At 49.8% G+C, this 13544-nt stretch overlaps 1 protein-coding gene across 2 annotated transcripts in view; it reads right to left on the bottom strand.

Moving 5' to 3' along the window:
* DECR2 (2,4-dienoyl-CoA reductase 2) overlaps window positions 1–13544 on the bottom strand; it is a 22464-nt gene continuing 8920 nt past the window's right edge. The window contains exons 6-9 of one of the 2 annotated variants that reach the window (XM_075899077.2): window positions 10916–11009; window positions 9443–9547; window positions 8170–8358; window positions 1–6825 (exon numbers count right to left, since the gene is read on the bottom strand). In XM_075899077.2, coding sequence (XP_075755192.2) covers window positions 6791–6825; window positions 8170–8358; window positions 9443–9547; window positions 10916–11009 — 423 coding nt within the window. In that variant the 3' untranslated portion in view covers window positions 1–6790. Of the gene's footprint in view, window positions 6826–8140; window positions 8359–9442; window positions 9548–10915; window positions 11010–13544 lie in introns of both variants that reach the window. The other variant, XM_075899078.2, reaches the window with a different exon arrangement.

Raw genomic sequence — 13544 nt, forward strand, 5'->3', positions numbered from 1 at the left:
CTGGGTAATAACGGACTCTTTAATCTAGCCAGAAAGGCAGAACAAGAATGCGTAGCTGGACACAGAGGGCAGACAGATCCAAATTGGAAATAAGGCACACATTTTAAAGCAAGGGTGATTAAACACTGGAACAAACTCACAGGGGAAGTGGTGGATTCTCCATCTCCTGGTGTCTTCAATTCAAGGCTGGTTAAACACAAGTTAAAAAACAACAAATGGTCTAGCAGCACCTTAAAGACTAACAAAACATGTAGATAATATCATGAGCTTTTGTGGGCATAGCCCACTTCTTCAGATGAATGGAGTAGTCATGGGATGAGTGAATTTTCCTCTCATGGATTGATAACTTGTTAAAAGACAGGAAACAAAAGGTTGGAATAAATGGTCAGTTTTCAGAATGGAGAGAAGGAATCAGTGGTGTCCTCCAGGGGTCCATACTGGGGCCAATCCTGTTCAACATATTCATACATGATTTGGGGAAAATACAAAGTTATCACAAGACGGGACTATGCAGCACTTTAAAGACTAACAAGATGGTTTATTAGTTAGTCTTTAAAGTGCTGCATAGTCCTGTCTATTGTTTCAGCAAGACCAGACTGACACGGCTACATCTCAATTACAAAGTTATCAGGCTCATTTCAGGGGAAACAATGAAATGTAATGGCCTGTGATTTACAGGCGGTGAGATTAGAAGATCTAACGGTCTCATCTGAATGTACATGCTATGAATCTACGAATTTCTTTGTCCAGCCAAGAGCTCCGGAACAAGGGGGTTTGACCAGAGGGGGAGGCGCCTCAGCTGAGGACAACAACAAAACAATCCAGAACAGTCAAGAAAACTTAATGAGAGTGAAGTGGATTTAAATTATTCAGCAAATGAGACAGTCCCATCTCTCTCCACTACACAAGAACAACCAGACTGGGTCAGACCAAAAGTCCATCTAGCCCAGTAGCCTGTCTGCTGACAGTGGTCAATGCCAGGTGCCCCAGGGGAATGAACAAAACAGGTAATTATCAAGTGATCCATCCTCTGTCTCCCGGTCCTAGCTTCTGATAGAGACTAGGCACACCATTCTGCCCATCTAGCTTTTTTTTAACCCTATAATAGCTTTGGCCTTCACAACATCCTCCAGCAAGGAGTCCCACAGGTTGATGTGCATTGTGTAAAGTACTTCCTTTTGATTTGTTTTAAACCTGCTACCTATGAATTTCACTTGGTGACCCCTAGTTCTTGTGTTATGGGAAGGAGTAAATAATTCTTCTTTAGTCACTTTTTCCACACCAGTCATGATTTTATAGACCTCTATCATGTCCTCCTTGGTCATCTTTTTTCAAGCTGAAAAGTCCCAGGCTTATTAATCTCTCCTTGTGTGGCAGTTGTTCCATACCCTTAATTTCTGTTGCCCATTTCTGAACTTTTTCCAGTGCCAAGCAGTGCTTTTTTGTGATGGTACGCACTGGGACAGCATACCGGCACCTATTTTCCCCACATAACATACATGAATGGCAATCCCCTCAGGTATATCAGCACCTCTTTTCCTGGGCTGGGCTCCCAACAGAAGCCGGGTTGGGACATGCGGCTCTTAAAGCAATCGCGACGGTATTTTGGCCCCAGAGTGGCTTTTTTTTTCCTCAACAGCTTTCCCCCCAGAGTACCAGCACCTTTTTCTTTGCAAAAAAGCATGGGTGCCAAGATATGTATTTTTGAAATGAGATGACCACATCTGCATGTAGTATTCAAGATGTGGGCATACCGTGGATTTACACAGAGGCAATAACATATAATCTGTCTTGTTCTCTATCCCTTTTATAATAATTCCTAATATTCTGTTTGCTTTTTGACTGCTGCTGCACATTGAGTGGATGTTTTCAGAGAACTACCCACAATGACTTCAAGATCTCTCAAGTGGTAATAGCTAATTTAGTCCCCATCATTTTATACATATAGTTGGGATTATGTTTTCTAATGTGCGTTATTTTACATCTATCAACATTAAAATTCATCTGCCATTTTGTCGCCCAGTCATCTAGTTTGGTGAGATCCCTTTGGAGCTCTTCACAATCTTGAGCAGTTTTATATCAGCAAATTTTTCCACCTCATGGTTTACCCCTTTCTCCAAATCATTTATGAATATGTTGAACAGGATGGTCCTAGTACAGACTCTTAGGGGACACCACCAGTTACTTCTCTCCATTCTGAAAATGGACCATTTGGTTTCCTATCTTTTAACCAGTTCTCAATCCATGAAAGGAAAATTCCCATGACAGCTACATACACACTGAGACCTCCGAATAGCTGACCTTTCACCAGCACATCACTTCTTTCTTCCAGTCATCGCCCACAGCTTCCTGTGCTGTGCGAAAATAACGTTGGTTAAAAATCAGAGCAGTCTCTGAATGAAGCGCTCTGACAGAACATGCAGCGAAGATGCAGCTGACAGTGCATCACTGCATCTTCCACCAAGGAATGGAAATTTGGGTCATTACTTTCTTAGCTCCCTGGAGAAATCAATTTTGACAAGCCATTTCAAGCCCAGCTTGATGGCAGCTTTCAAACTTAATTGAAATTTAGAAAGGCACCACTAGACAGCACCGGAGAGCAGAGCAGCTGTGGACATCACGGCTGTTTCAAGAACTGAAATGCCTGTGTCTACAAGTGAGAAGTCAGAATGCAGGAGCATTATCCAAGACCTGGGCATCAGCCTCTTGCCTTACCAAAGAATCTGGCACTACAGGCACTTATGTTCCCAAAAGCAGGATTAGCTCTAATGCTGGGGCCAGACATGTGCTCCGTTTATAGACACGCCACAGTACTCACACTGCCAAACAGCCACTCCTCTTGCTCAGCCCCACCACAAGAGAGCTGACAATGGCACGGCCTTATTAGCCGTCTGGGGGATCCAGCACAGAAAGATTCTGCCGCTGAATGAGCAAAGGACCCATTTAAGAGTGGAGGAGAGTACACCACTGTGCGTGCATAGAGCTGCAAGGGGAGCATAGTTGGAACTCAACGCTCTCACTGAAGTCAACAGCAAAATTCCCATTGACAATAACAGCAGCAGGACGGAGCCTGGAGCTTCCTGGCAGAAGTCCTGTGAGGGTCGTAACCACGTCTTAATGAGCCGGTAGCTCCCTGCTGCACTCTGGAGAACAGTCTGCGCTCCAGCTGGAGATTACCAAGGGTCTGTACTAAGGCATCAGTTGTTATTCTCATTCCCATTGACAACTGATGTTTAGAGACCTGTCCCCTAGTTCTATTCCTAGAACACTAAATCCTGCTGCTTCTTCAGGCCCGCTCAGAGACGTCTTCTTGCAAACTGGGACTCTAGTGGCCAATTGTCTGCATTTTTCAAATATTTCATGTCTAATTTGTGTGCCTGTTCCGGGTCAGTTCAGCCACCAGTCAGCTTTGGATGTCATGGTTTGCATGGGGCTTCCCTCAGACCTGCTCTGCTGCATAGTTTACTTTGCAGCCCCCTGTATTTGCTACATGAAGTGGCTGATTTGATTGCTTTCTCCCCCACGGTTATGTCCCAAGTTTCTCTCACTGGAAGAATCCAGAGGCCTAAAGGGCAGATGTGCATTTGTAACCGGGCATGGCTGATACAGGAGAGCATCTTGCAGCAAGAGGCAGTTCTAGATCAAGTGCAGGATAGCACTGTACCAAGGCTGGATGCCGGCGACACAAAGGACTAGATCTCAGACCCAAGCAAGGGCAGCAGGAGATTCTGGACTCAGCTCCTCAATAATGGGGGCCTTCGCCGAGGCAGCCAGAGTTTGAGATCCCTGGCCAGATAGGCGAGAGGCAATTGCTGAGACTACTGAAGCCAATGGGGTAATGCCCCAAAGCCTCATGGGACTCCACTATGCAACCCCCATGTATTCAGGGGAAAGTATTTGTAACATGACCTCTTTTAGCTAATATATAGCAGATTGACTCAGAAAAGCCAGAGATCCTCTCTTATGGGTGTGTATGCACACTCTGCAGAGCTCTGGCCATCCTACCGACTATAAACCCCACAGTTTTTCACAAGTGTTCAAGCAACACTTCTGGCTTTACGATTACCCTCTCTACACAGCCACTGGGCTTTGGATCAGGCCCTCATGGTGAAAAAGGCAGATCTCCATCCTTTGCGGTGCAGGAAGAACACCGCTACACCAAGGAGCCTGTTGGTCTTGTTTTCATTAGCTCTGAATGCAGCAAACTGGTTGGCTCCAGAGCCCTGGGCCCACACACAAAGCTTGTCACCTGCTCCACTCCAAGAGCGGCCTGGATCTTGTAACTCCAATGGCTGCTGCTCTAAGAGCTATTAAGCACATGAGAGGAAATGAAGATGCACCATGTCTTTTCAAACCCACACTGACTGGAGGCAGAGGTTGGTTTGCAGAATAAAAGACCCTGGCGGGCAAACACACCACAGCTCAGAGAGGGTTCTTTCTTTAGTGTTAACTCAGAGGATTAATCAGCAAAACCACAATCAAGTGAGAAACGGAATCTTCTGAAACAAGCTTTTACAAAACTAGAAACGGATGAGAAGTTATTCCTAGCGCCCAGAGGCTGCCATGCACCTGCTGGAGCCTTTCGCAGAGTCCCTCACGCCCTTGGTGCATAGCATGTTGCTTAATCGGTGGTACAGTGCTAGCTCGCACTGTGCAGCGGAGGATCTGCGGATTTGTCAGTTAAGAAAGGATCTAGTTCTGCTGGGCACCAAAATCCAGCCCTGGATGTACCAAAGGGTTGTGCTGTAGGCAGCCACACAGAAGAGACAAGACTGTTGTAATCGTAGGCACCAACTTCTGCTTTAGCTGGGAGGGTACGTGACATTCCCCCCCCCACACACACACACACACTCTGCAGGCCCTGCTCCACCTCCTTCCACCCCTCCTCTCAAACCTCCGTCCCTTTTTCACCCCCTCCCCTGAACATGCCACATCCTTACTTCACCCCTTCCTCCCAGAGCCTCTGAACGCTGCAAAACAGCTGTTCCATGGCAGAGAGTGGCGTCTGATCAAATCGGCACAAATGTTAGGGAGAAAGTTCCCTAGCTCTGTTCAGTCCTTTACCAAAGACAATGCCAGTGAGACTCCCCTGCCCAGTGTGGACCAGGTTCTGCCTCTCAGAACCACAGGCGGCAAGGCTGGCTTTCCATATACACCAGTCGGCAGCAATAAAGGCTCGTACGACCAGTTTTGGTAAGGATCTGAGTGCACCACAAGCTGGTCTGACTTCAGGGCCTCCGAATCCTGCTGGCTGATGCCAAGTCAAAGAGAACAGCAACACAAACGCGCAACATCAATTCTGGACATGGTGAATTTCACCCCTCCAGTTCCTAGCATTCCATACAGTACACCAGCCCACTGCATATCTGCTGTATCAGGCGGAAGCTTGAGAAGCTGGGACCCAAGCCTAGGAGAGCGGTAGCACTCAGCACTTAGATCAAGGGTGGGCCATAAGTAGCCCATGGGCTGGACAATTCAGTAGGGTGCACCCAGCCCGCAGTTTGCTTACTGCCCACTCCTGACTCAGATGATTTCTTCTTTAAAGTTCTTTACAGGCTGGTTGTAAACCTCACACTACCCCAGAGAGGTAGCCTACTCCCATTGCTCCCCATTTTCCAGAGAAACTGAGGCACAAGGGGATCAGGGCGTAGGAACATAAAGGTATTTAGGTTCCCAACTTCTGTTGATTTCTGTGGAAGTTCAGAGCCTAACTTGCTTTTTGGATCTGGGCATAAAGCTACTGGAGACGGGATCAGCTGCAGGAGACACATGGATATACTGGCTTCAAACTTGCCTCTGATTCTGGACATTAGGGAAGATTTGGGGTGACCAGAGAAGAAATGGTACGTTTTAGAGCTGAACATTCTGCGGGATGCAGCCCATTGCTAGATCAGCACCCAGAAGTGCTGATGTATTACAGGGGCACATGGGCTGCTGTCAAAGACCCACAACAGGCAAGCAAAGAAACCTCACCTGGGCCTCTCCTTCAAAAGCTTCCATTTTCCTTGGGTGCTGACCCACAACTCAAATTCTGGTGTTCTGGCTCCCAAGCGGCAACAAGGTGTGTGCTTCTTTCAATGGGTAGTGGCCATCTGCAACTTGCTGTAGGTGATGTTTAGTGCTGGAAATATTGATTCCTGTCTGTGCTCACTAGCCCATCTAGGAGCAGGAAAGGAATGGAAATTCAGGGATGGCCCCGGTGGCATGCACCACAGAGAGATCCATCTGCAAGCTGGCAGTAAGTTTCCGGAACAGATCCTGCTGGAATGGGAGTGAACTGAGTCGGCAACAGGGAAGGGCAACATGCTGCATAACCCTCTGGCTGCCTGGAACACCCGTCTACAGAGAACGTCGCCCAGATGAACTTACCTGCCAGGGAGGTGGAGAGATACTGACAGTATATAGGTTAAAGCTGAGAAGAATCTACTGGGAATTGAAACAGAGGGGTGGCAGGGCTGCTCTCAAGACAACTCAGCAGACACGTAACAGGCTTGGTGTAACAGGAATGAAAACAGCAAAGTGAAGGGGAGCACAACTCCAAAAACCTGCCTGCCCCACACAGACCGGCTTCAATATGTAAAATCAGGAGCAAACATAGGCCCAGCTCCCCTCTGGACAAGACTCCAGTAGCCTCCCCCACCAAGACATGCACTGAATCTTCAACTTGGCCATTTTCACTTCTGTCCTGGGCAAGGCCATCCCAACAGCTGATGGACAGAGGTCATGGCTGTCACCTCTGACCCTGTGCCTGTAGTGTTTGCTCAGTGTCCTGTTAGTTCCCGGTTGTCCATCATTCGCCTTTCTTCGCTTCCACGGCCCAATGATCTGTAGGACAAATGAATTCCCGGAATGAAACCGACACAAAATCTATCATGGACTGGCCTAGATCGAGGCAAGGTTCAACAAGAACACTGGGAGATTGGGGGAAAGGGAGCCCCCTCATGCAAACATCAGTAGCTTGTTGCCAGAGCAAGACTGACTCTGCAGCCTGCCGATCATTGGCCGGGACATGGCAGACCGAGTTTCAAATCCCAGCTCTGAATCAGGTGAGCTGTGGTCACCAAATCCAGCTGTAACTAAGAGTTCTGGGGCATTCTGTGAAGGTGGGCAGCTCACTCGGCGTGGGGCTCCCCCCCCCCTCCCAGCATATACTGTAGTGGATGATGAGCCCAGGTCAGCATTGCCAAACAGAGCTTGGCCTTTGCTCAGGCAGAAAAATCCAGGGACCCCATGTTTAATTCCCTCTGCCAATGACCCACCCCACTCAGTGGGCAAGCATGCACCAGCCCCTCCAGTCAGGCCAGCACCACTGTCTTTACACCATGTGGCTTTTTTCTGGAGTTCTGTTTGTGGTTTGCCTTCTCTGAACATCTGGGGGCAGATTCTTCATTGTGCACCCTCTGGCGCACACACTCTCTAATGCTGCCCACACTAAAGCAGCTGGCCTGGAATTCCTCGCGTGTGGGCTTTGGGGAAGGAGACTGGGAAATGGAGCTAAGCATGTGAGAGACTGAAGGTTTAATAATCACCCATTTGTGTTCCCCAACTACACATGAGGACTTCTCCCAAGAGGCCTATCCAGGAAGCTCCACATTTGGTGCCACTGATTTTCCTCAGCAAGGGCCAGCAACTAGGACTATGTGGGCAGGGGAAGTATCCCAGAACCGTCAGGAACTTTGGAGAGCAAGTTCTGCTCCCCACATGCCTGGGAGCCAAATGCACACACGGCCATGGGCTACGAAAAATCTGCACGGGACCCAGCGAAGCTCATGGTATTTCCCACTGCTGATTTTGGAAAGTCTGCATGGGAAAGGCAGAGGCTCTTCTGCAATGTGACGCACCCCATCCAACTTCAGCACCAGGGCAGCTATTAACCCGATGAGCAATGCTGACAAAGCAGCGTGACCAACAGGCAGCTTGGGGTCCACTGTGACCACTGACCAGTGCAACACAGCCCCTGCCAGGCAGACAGTCCAGGGCTGCCAAGCGTGTGGTGACCCCAAATGCCTGGGACCGGAAAGCACCGTGCCCGACACCTGCCTGCGCCAGTATCACTGGGTTGCTTGCAGCAGATCAGGACCGTTTCAGGCCTCAGGCCCGGACAGGGTATCTAGTCCCACGAGGGGAAAATACAAGTCACCTAGAGCTTAGCAGAGTGTGATGCAATACCCAACAGCCCGGGGAAGTTGTTAGGGGAGGTCAGCCAGCTGCCCCCATCCACCACCAGGGTTGTTCCAGTCACATAGGAAGCCAAAGGGCTCGCCAAGAACAGCACGCTGTGGGCAATCTCGGTCTTATTCCCAGCCCTCTGCAGGGGCACTGTAGTGAAGTAGCTGCCGGCTTCTGCACGAGCACCACCTAGAGAGAGAACAACAAGCTAAGGCCCTTGGGCTGTTTATCCATTGGGGGCCTGTCCTCACACTCAGGGTGAAGTCCTGCCACCCGCCGGCACTGTTCAATAGTCCAACAAACCCAGACGCTACAGTGATGGGAACCACACTAAGAAACTGGAGCAAATGCAGAAACGCGCACAAGGATCTGCCAATGGGCAAAGGGAGGTGAGTGAGCCAGGGAAGAATGAGGCTGAAGAGCAGGAATGAGTTCTACCAGTGGGCTCTCTGCTCAGGAGGTGACTGTCCCCCAGGATAAGACAGCAGGCAGTGCAAGATCACGTGAGAGTGTTTGAGATGCTGCAGGACCACACCTGTCTGGACTACATCCTCTGTCGCCAGAGGGATGTAAATTAGGCATACCGAAATTGCTAACGAAGCAGGGATTTAAATATCCCGCGCTTCATTAGCATAAAAATGGTCGCCGTTTTTTGTCACCACAGAGCTTTGGCAATGAAAAGCGGCAGTCTAGACGTGGTGCTGTTGCTCACTAAAGCCTTTGGCAACAGATCCCGTATGCCTCGAGTAAATGGGATCTGTTGTCAAAGGCTTTAGTGAGCGACAGAGCCGCGTCTAGACTGCTGCTTTTTGTCGCCAAAGCTCCGTGGCGACAAAAAGCACGGCCATTTTTATGCTAATGAAGCGCGGGATATTTAAATCCCCGCTTCGTTAGCAATTTCGGTATGCCTAATTCACATCCCTCTGGTGACAGACAGTGTAGTCTAGACATACCCACGGAGTGCAAGAAACAAGCCTCTGTGCAGTGTCAAGGGCAAGAAGCTCAGTGGTTAATCAGAGGGACCAATACTCGCTCCTGTGGCCAAAGGGATAATTAACAAGGTGGTACAAAGTCCCCACCCAGCTTCACCACAAGAGGGGACCAGTGCGCATCAGGACACACACTAGCCACTCGCAAGGAGACACTGGTAAGGCAGAGGCAGCATTCGGACACCATCCAGATCCCCTCTGCCTCGCACACTCACAGCTGTGCTCATCAGAGAAAGCCCATGCTCTCCGAAGCCTCCACCTGAGACTTCTCAGGGAGCTCTTACCGAGCCGCCGGTATCCCTCCGTGCCTGCAATGGGGCCTGGAGCCAGGCTGTTGACCCGGATGTTGTTGGGCCCCCACTCCACTGCCAGGTGCCTGGTCATTGCATCTGGGAGGAAGGACAAGAAAAGCAGAATGAAGAACAGAGCCACAACAGTGAAAGGATTTCAGACCAACAGAGAGGGCCAGTCGGAGCCCAAGGCACTGGCAGGGCCATGTGTGGGGGTGCAGGTCTGAAGAACAAAGGAGGAATAGTGATCAGGATTGACTAGCAGGGGATCTTATGTGCCAGGACCAAGGAGCTTAGGCAGAGCTGTGGAGGGGAGTGTGTGTCCAGAACTGGAATAGCAGAGGGCTGGAGGTGAGGAGAGAGGACAGGTAGGAATAGCAGGGCTGTTGCAAGTCAGGACTGAGCATTACTTGTAGGGTGGAGGAAATTAGGAAGGTGACGGGTGCTGAGCAATGTTCTCTGTAATCTTTTCCATCCATGTGTGGAATAATTGTATGTTCGTGGAGGCATGTGCAAGTGTGCACTACCAGGAGAAACAAAGAACACAGCTGGGGGTGCTCTGCTAATCAGCTGGGCAGCATCTGAATCTCTCCCGGGCAGCTGCACACGTGCCCTGCTCACAGGGAACACTAGCGCTGAGAATCTGAATGAAGCGGGGGAATCAGACTGCGCAGGACTCTGGGAGCAGCTGGCCTTCTGCAGATACCTGCTCCAAGGAGCTGTGCCTGCCTGCTGACGGAGGCCTTCTATTGCTGCCATCTGGATCTAGCAGTTGCCCAGACAACGTGTGAATTTGTGCGTGTGCCCTGCAGGCCATGAGACTAATGTCGCAAGCCGGGGAGACTGGTGGCCTAGTGTGGCCCGCTAGACTGAGTCAGCACAGACCTGGCTTCTAAACAGAACTGTCCCCAGCTCATTGTGACCCTGGAAAGTCACCTAGTGCCACGTCCAAAGCCCACTGTGGTTTCTGGAAATGCTCTCTCTGACTCGCGTGAGCTTTGGATTGGCCCCAAGAGGTGAGTTTGTTAGGCTCAAATCTGCCAAAGGCTCCATCGCAGGCGGGGGGCAGGGCCAAACCAGCGTTCAGTAGTCTCCTCTCAGTTATTTTCCTCTTTTGCAAGAGCATGGTTTGCTGGCGATACCCCAGAATGCATCATCCTGTGACAATTCTTCAATGTCACCTCCTGGGAAGTGGCAAGTACAGAGATTGCACAAGGGAAGAAATAACTAGTTAAGCCAACCTAGTGATCAAGGCTGCATACCCCCATGGGCCTGGGGAGGGGCTCCGCAGAGATCTGGGCTTGATTCAGCTTGTGCCTTCAGCCTACCCATACCAAGGGGATACGATGCAAGATCCCGGTATAGTTATACCAAGTCTTTCCATCAGACACTTGGAAAGAACCAGTAAGATGGCTAGGATTTGGCATCTTGAAAAGACACAGAACAGGTCAAATGTGATTACTGTACCTATAGCTGCCTTGGCCGTCCCAGCATGCACCTGGAGAGCCTGACCTCTGTAGCTCAAGGTTGCTGTGATGTTAACAATAGCCCCACCATGGTCCTATAAACAAGACAGGGAGTTAGACAGGGAACAGAGCAGAGACCTCGTCTGTTGGGGAAGAGGGCCTGGGCCTGCATGTGGGTCGGAATACAGAGACCAACTAGAGAAATACTGTACCCTGAAGGCAAAACCGGTCTGGTGAGGAATGGGGATTGTCTGTCCAACTCTTGGGGTTCAGCCATCACTGCCTGGCTCTCTGAACACCTCCTAGCCTGGGATCTGTAACAGGATGGCTCTCCTTTGTGCTGTACTCAAGAGTTGGTATATTCTATCTTCAGGGTAAGCTATGAGCTAACCTGCTTTCTTGCCTATCGAGATCTATTTTCTTACAGATTTCTTATTTCCTTGTGGCTTGATTATCTGTTTATTATAATAGGATACAACAGGTTTATATGAAAGCAATCGGCTGCAATACAAGGACCTACAGCCCACATCCTATATGTTAAGCGAAGGCAAAATTAGCATACAGGTATCTGGGACCTTTCACATAGATAGCAAAGTCAATGTACATATACACAGAAACTTTCACCTAAATAGTAAAGTCAACAGGCATGTATTCGGGACCTTTCACCTAGACCAGTGGTTCCCAAACTTTTCCGCATCACACCCCCTTTTCGATTTTTGAGAAACCCTCACGCCCCCCTTCCAAAAAAATAGCAGCAAAACTTGGGGTGGGATTGACTGGGAGGTGTGGGGGGCTGGGCAATTTCTTCATGCCCTCCAGTTTAGGAACCTATGCCCTAGATAGATAGTGATAAGATAAAGCAACCTTTAATGGAGTTTAAAGGGAGCTTCCAAGAATACTCTTCAACTTAACAGGTACATCATAACTTGGAAAAAACCCACCCAAATAACCGGCTAAAACCAAACCGAATAATAGGTCAAAACAGAAATTACAAATGTGATACAGAACCACAAGAGGGGCCATAGTAACAAATCAGTGTCTATAATAATTAACAGATTTACCCAGTGGTGCTCAGGTCATTAACTCAATTTGTTTTTCCTCATTTAAATCATTGTTCTGGGGCGGGGCTGGGGAGGAGGGGTTCAGTTTACAGGCTGTCCTGGGGCTGTCCCCTCTCACCGCAGCAGCCCGGAGCCAGCTGATAAGCGCCTCTCCGTGGCCGCTGCAGCTCCGCAGACACAGCTAAAGGAGAGGTGCATGTCCCCTGGCTCGGGCAGGTCCAGGTCCCCCTGCGCTCCCCAGGGTGAGCAAACTTTGCATTTCCCCCTCGCTCCTGATGAAGGGGAACAGCCAGCAATATCCGCATAAAAACGATGGGGGAGCCTTCCTAAATTGCGCCAGGGAGGGAGTGGGAGGCTTGAGGCTAGGGAAGCCCCAGATGGGAAGGGGGCATGACCCTAGCCCCCTTTCACCTGCCTGGTGATTCTGTCTTTTCTGTGTGGTTTTATGCAGCCCCTTATGCATCTGGGGGAGGGAGAGGGAGCTGGAGCTCTCTCCGCACAACCAAACTCCGGCCTTGCTTTAAGTTATGATAAGAGGAAGCTGCATACCAGATTTGATGGTCCTAGCTCTTACTGTTTAGGAGGAGTTCTGGAAATTCATAAATAATCCATACAATTAATACACAATCTAAATATCATGCAACAGCAGCCTGGCTCTAGGTCTAAGCCCCTAAAGGAGGCTGGAGAAGGCAGAAGATTAGAGGCCACAAGGTGAAGCGAAGGATTTGGGCTGAAGAGACTCAGGAGATGATGACAGCCTGTGACACACTAAGTCAGGGCCACCCTCTCCCAGGGCTTTATGCATCCCCCACATTTTTCAGGCAGACACTTTCTAGAGGTCACCCTAAGCACATTCACCCACACAGATGAACGGCTGTGCCTGGGGAAGGTTTGGTACCACTTCTGAGAGCACAGGCATGTTCGGACAGGCAACACGCAGAGACAGAGACGGGATCCAACATCGGCTGCCAATGAGACAAGATGAATCAGCACAGTCTGCAGTGGCCTCAACCGTCGTCGTCGGGGGGCTGTGGGTGTGGGTGTGGGTCACAGCAAAGGAGAGTTCTAAGGAGGGGCCTGGAGGACAACCATCAGGTGCCTTTAGGATGTTTAAGGGGAGCTCTTCCCAGGCAGGATGGACAGCCTGGCAGATAGCACAAAGGGAATTGTTGGAAAGCTTAACAACTGGGCAACAAAAATTGCCATCATGGGTCCAGTGTGGGCTGGAGTCAGCCTTTCAGTACTGCATGAGATGATTGGGGGGCGGGGTGGGGCAGTGAGGGGGTCCTTTGGAAGTGAAGGCAAGCAGCTTAGGTTTGATATGCTGGAGAAAAGGAGCCCAGGGGAGTGATGGAAAGCGAGGGGTGATGTGGTCACAGCGACGGGCTAGGGAAAAGAGATTTGCAGCTGCTTTTTGAACGGATACAAGCACATGTGCATCTTGTTATGTCTAAAGGAAACAGGACTGGAATTCGACACAATATCTAACCCTAACCCTTTCTCTTTGTCCGTCTTCCACCCCCAGATAAGTTAACTAAACACCTGGCAAATGAGAAAGAGTCCCCCCCC

This window comes from Pelodiscus sinensis, chromosome 15 (genome assembly GCF_052426305.1).
Source record: "Pelodiscus sinensis isolate ZL-2025 chromosome 15, ASM5242630v1, whole genome shotgun sequence".
Taxonomy (NCBI): Eukaryota; Metazoa; Chordata; order Testudines; family Trionychidae; genus Pelodiscus; species Pelodiscus sinensis.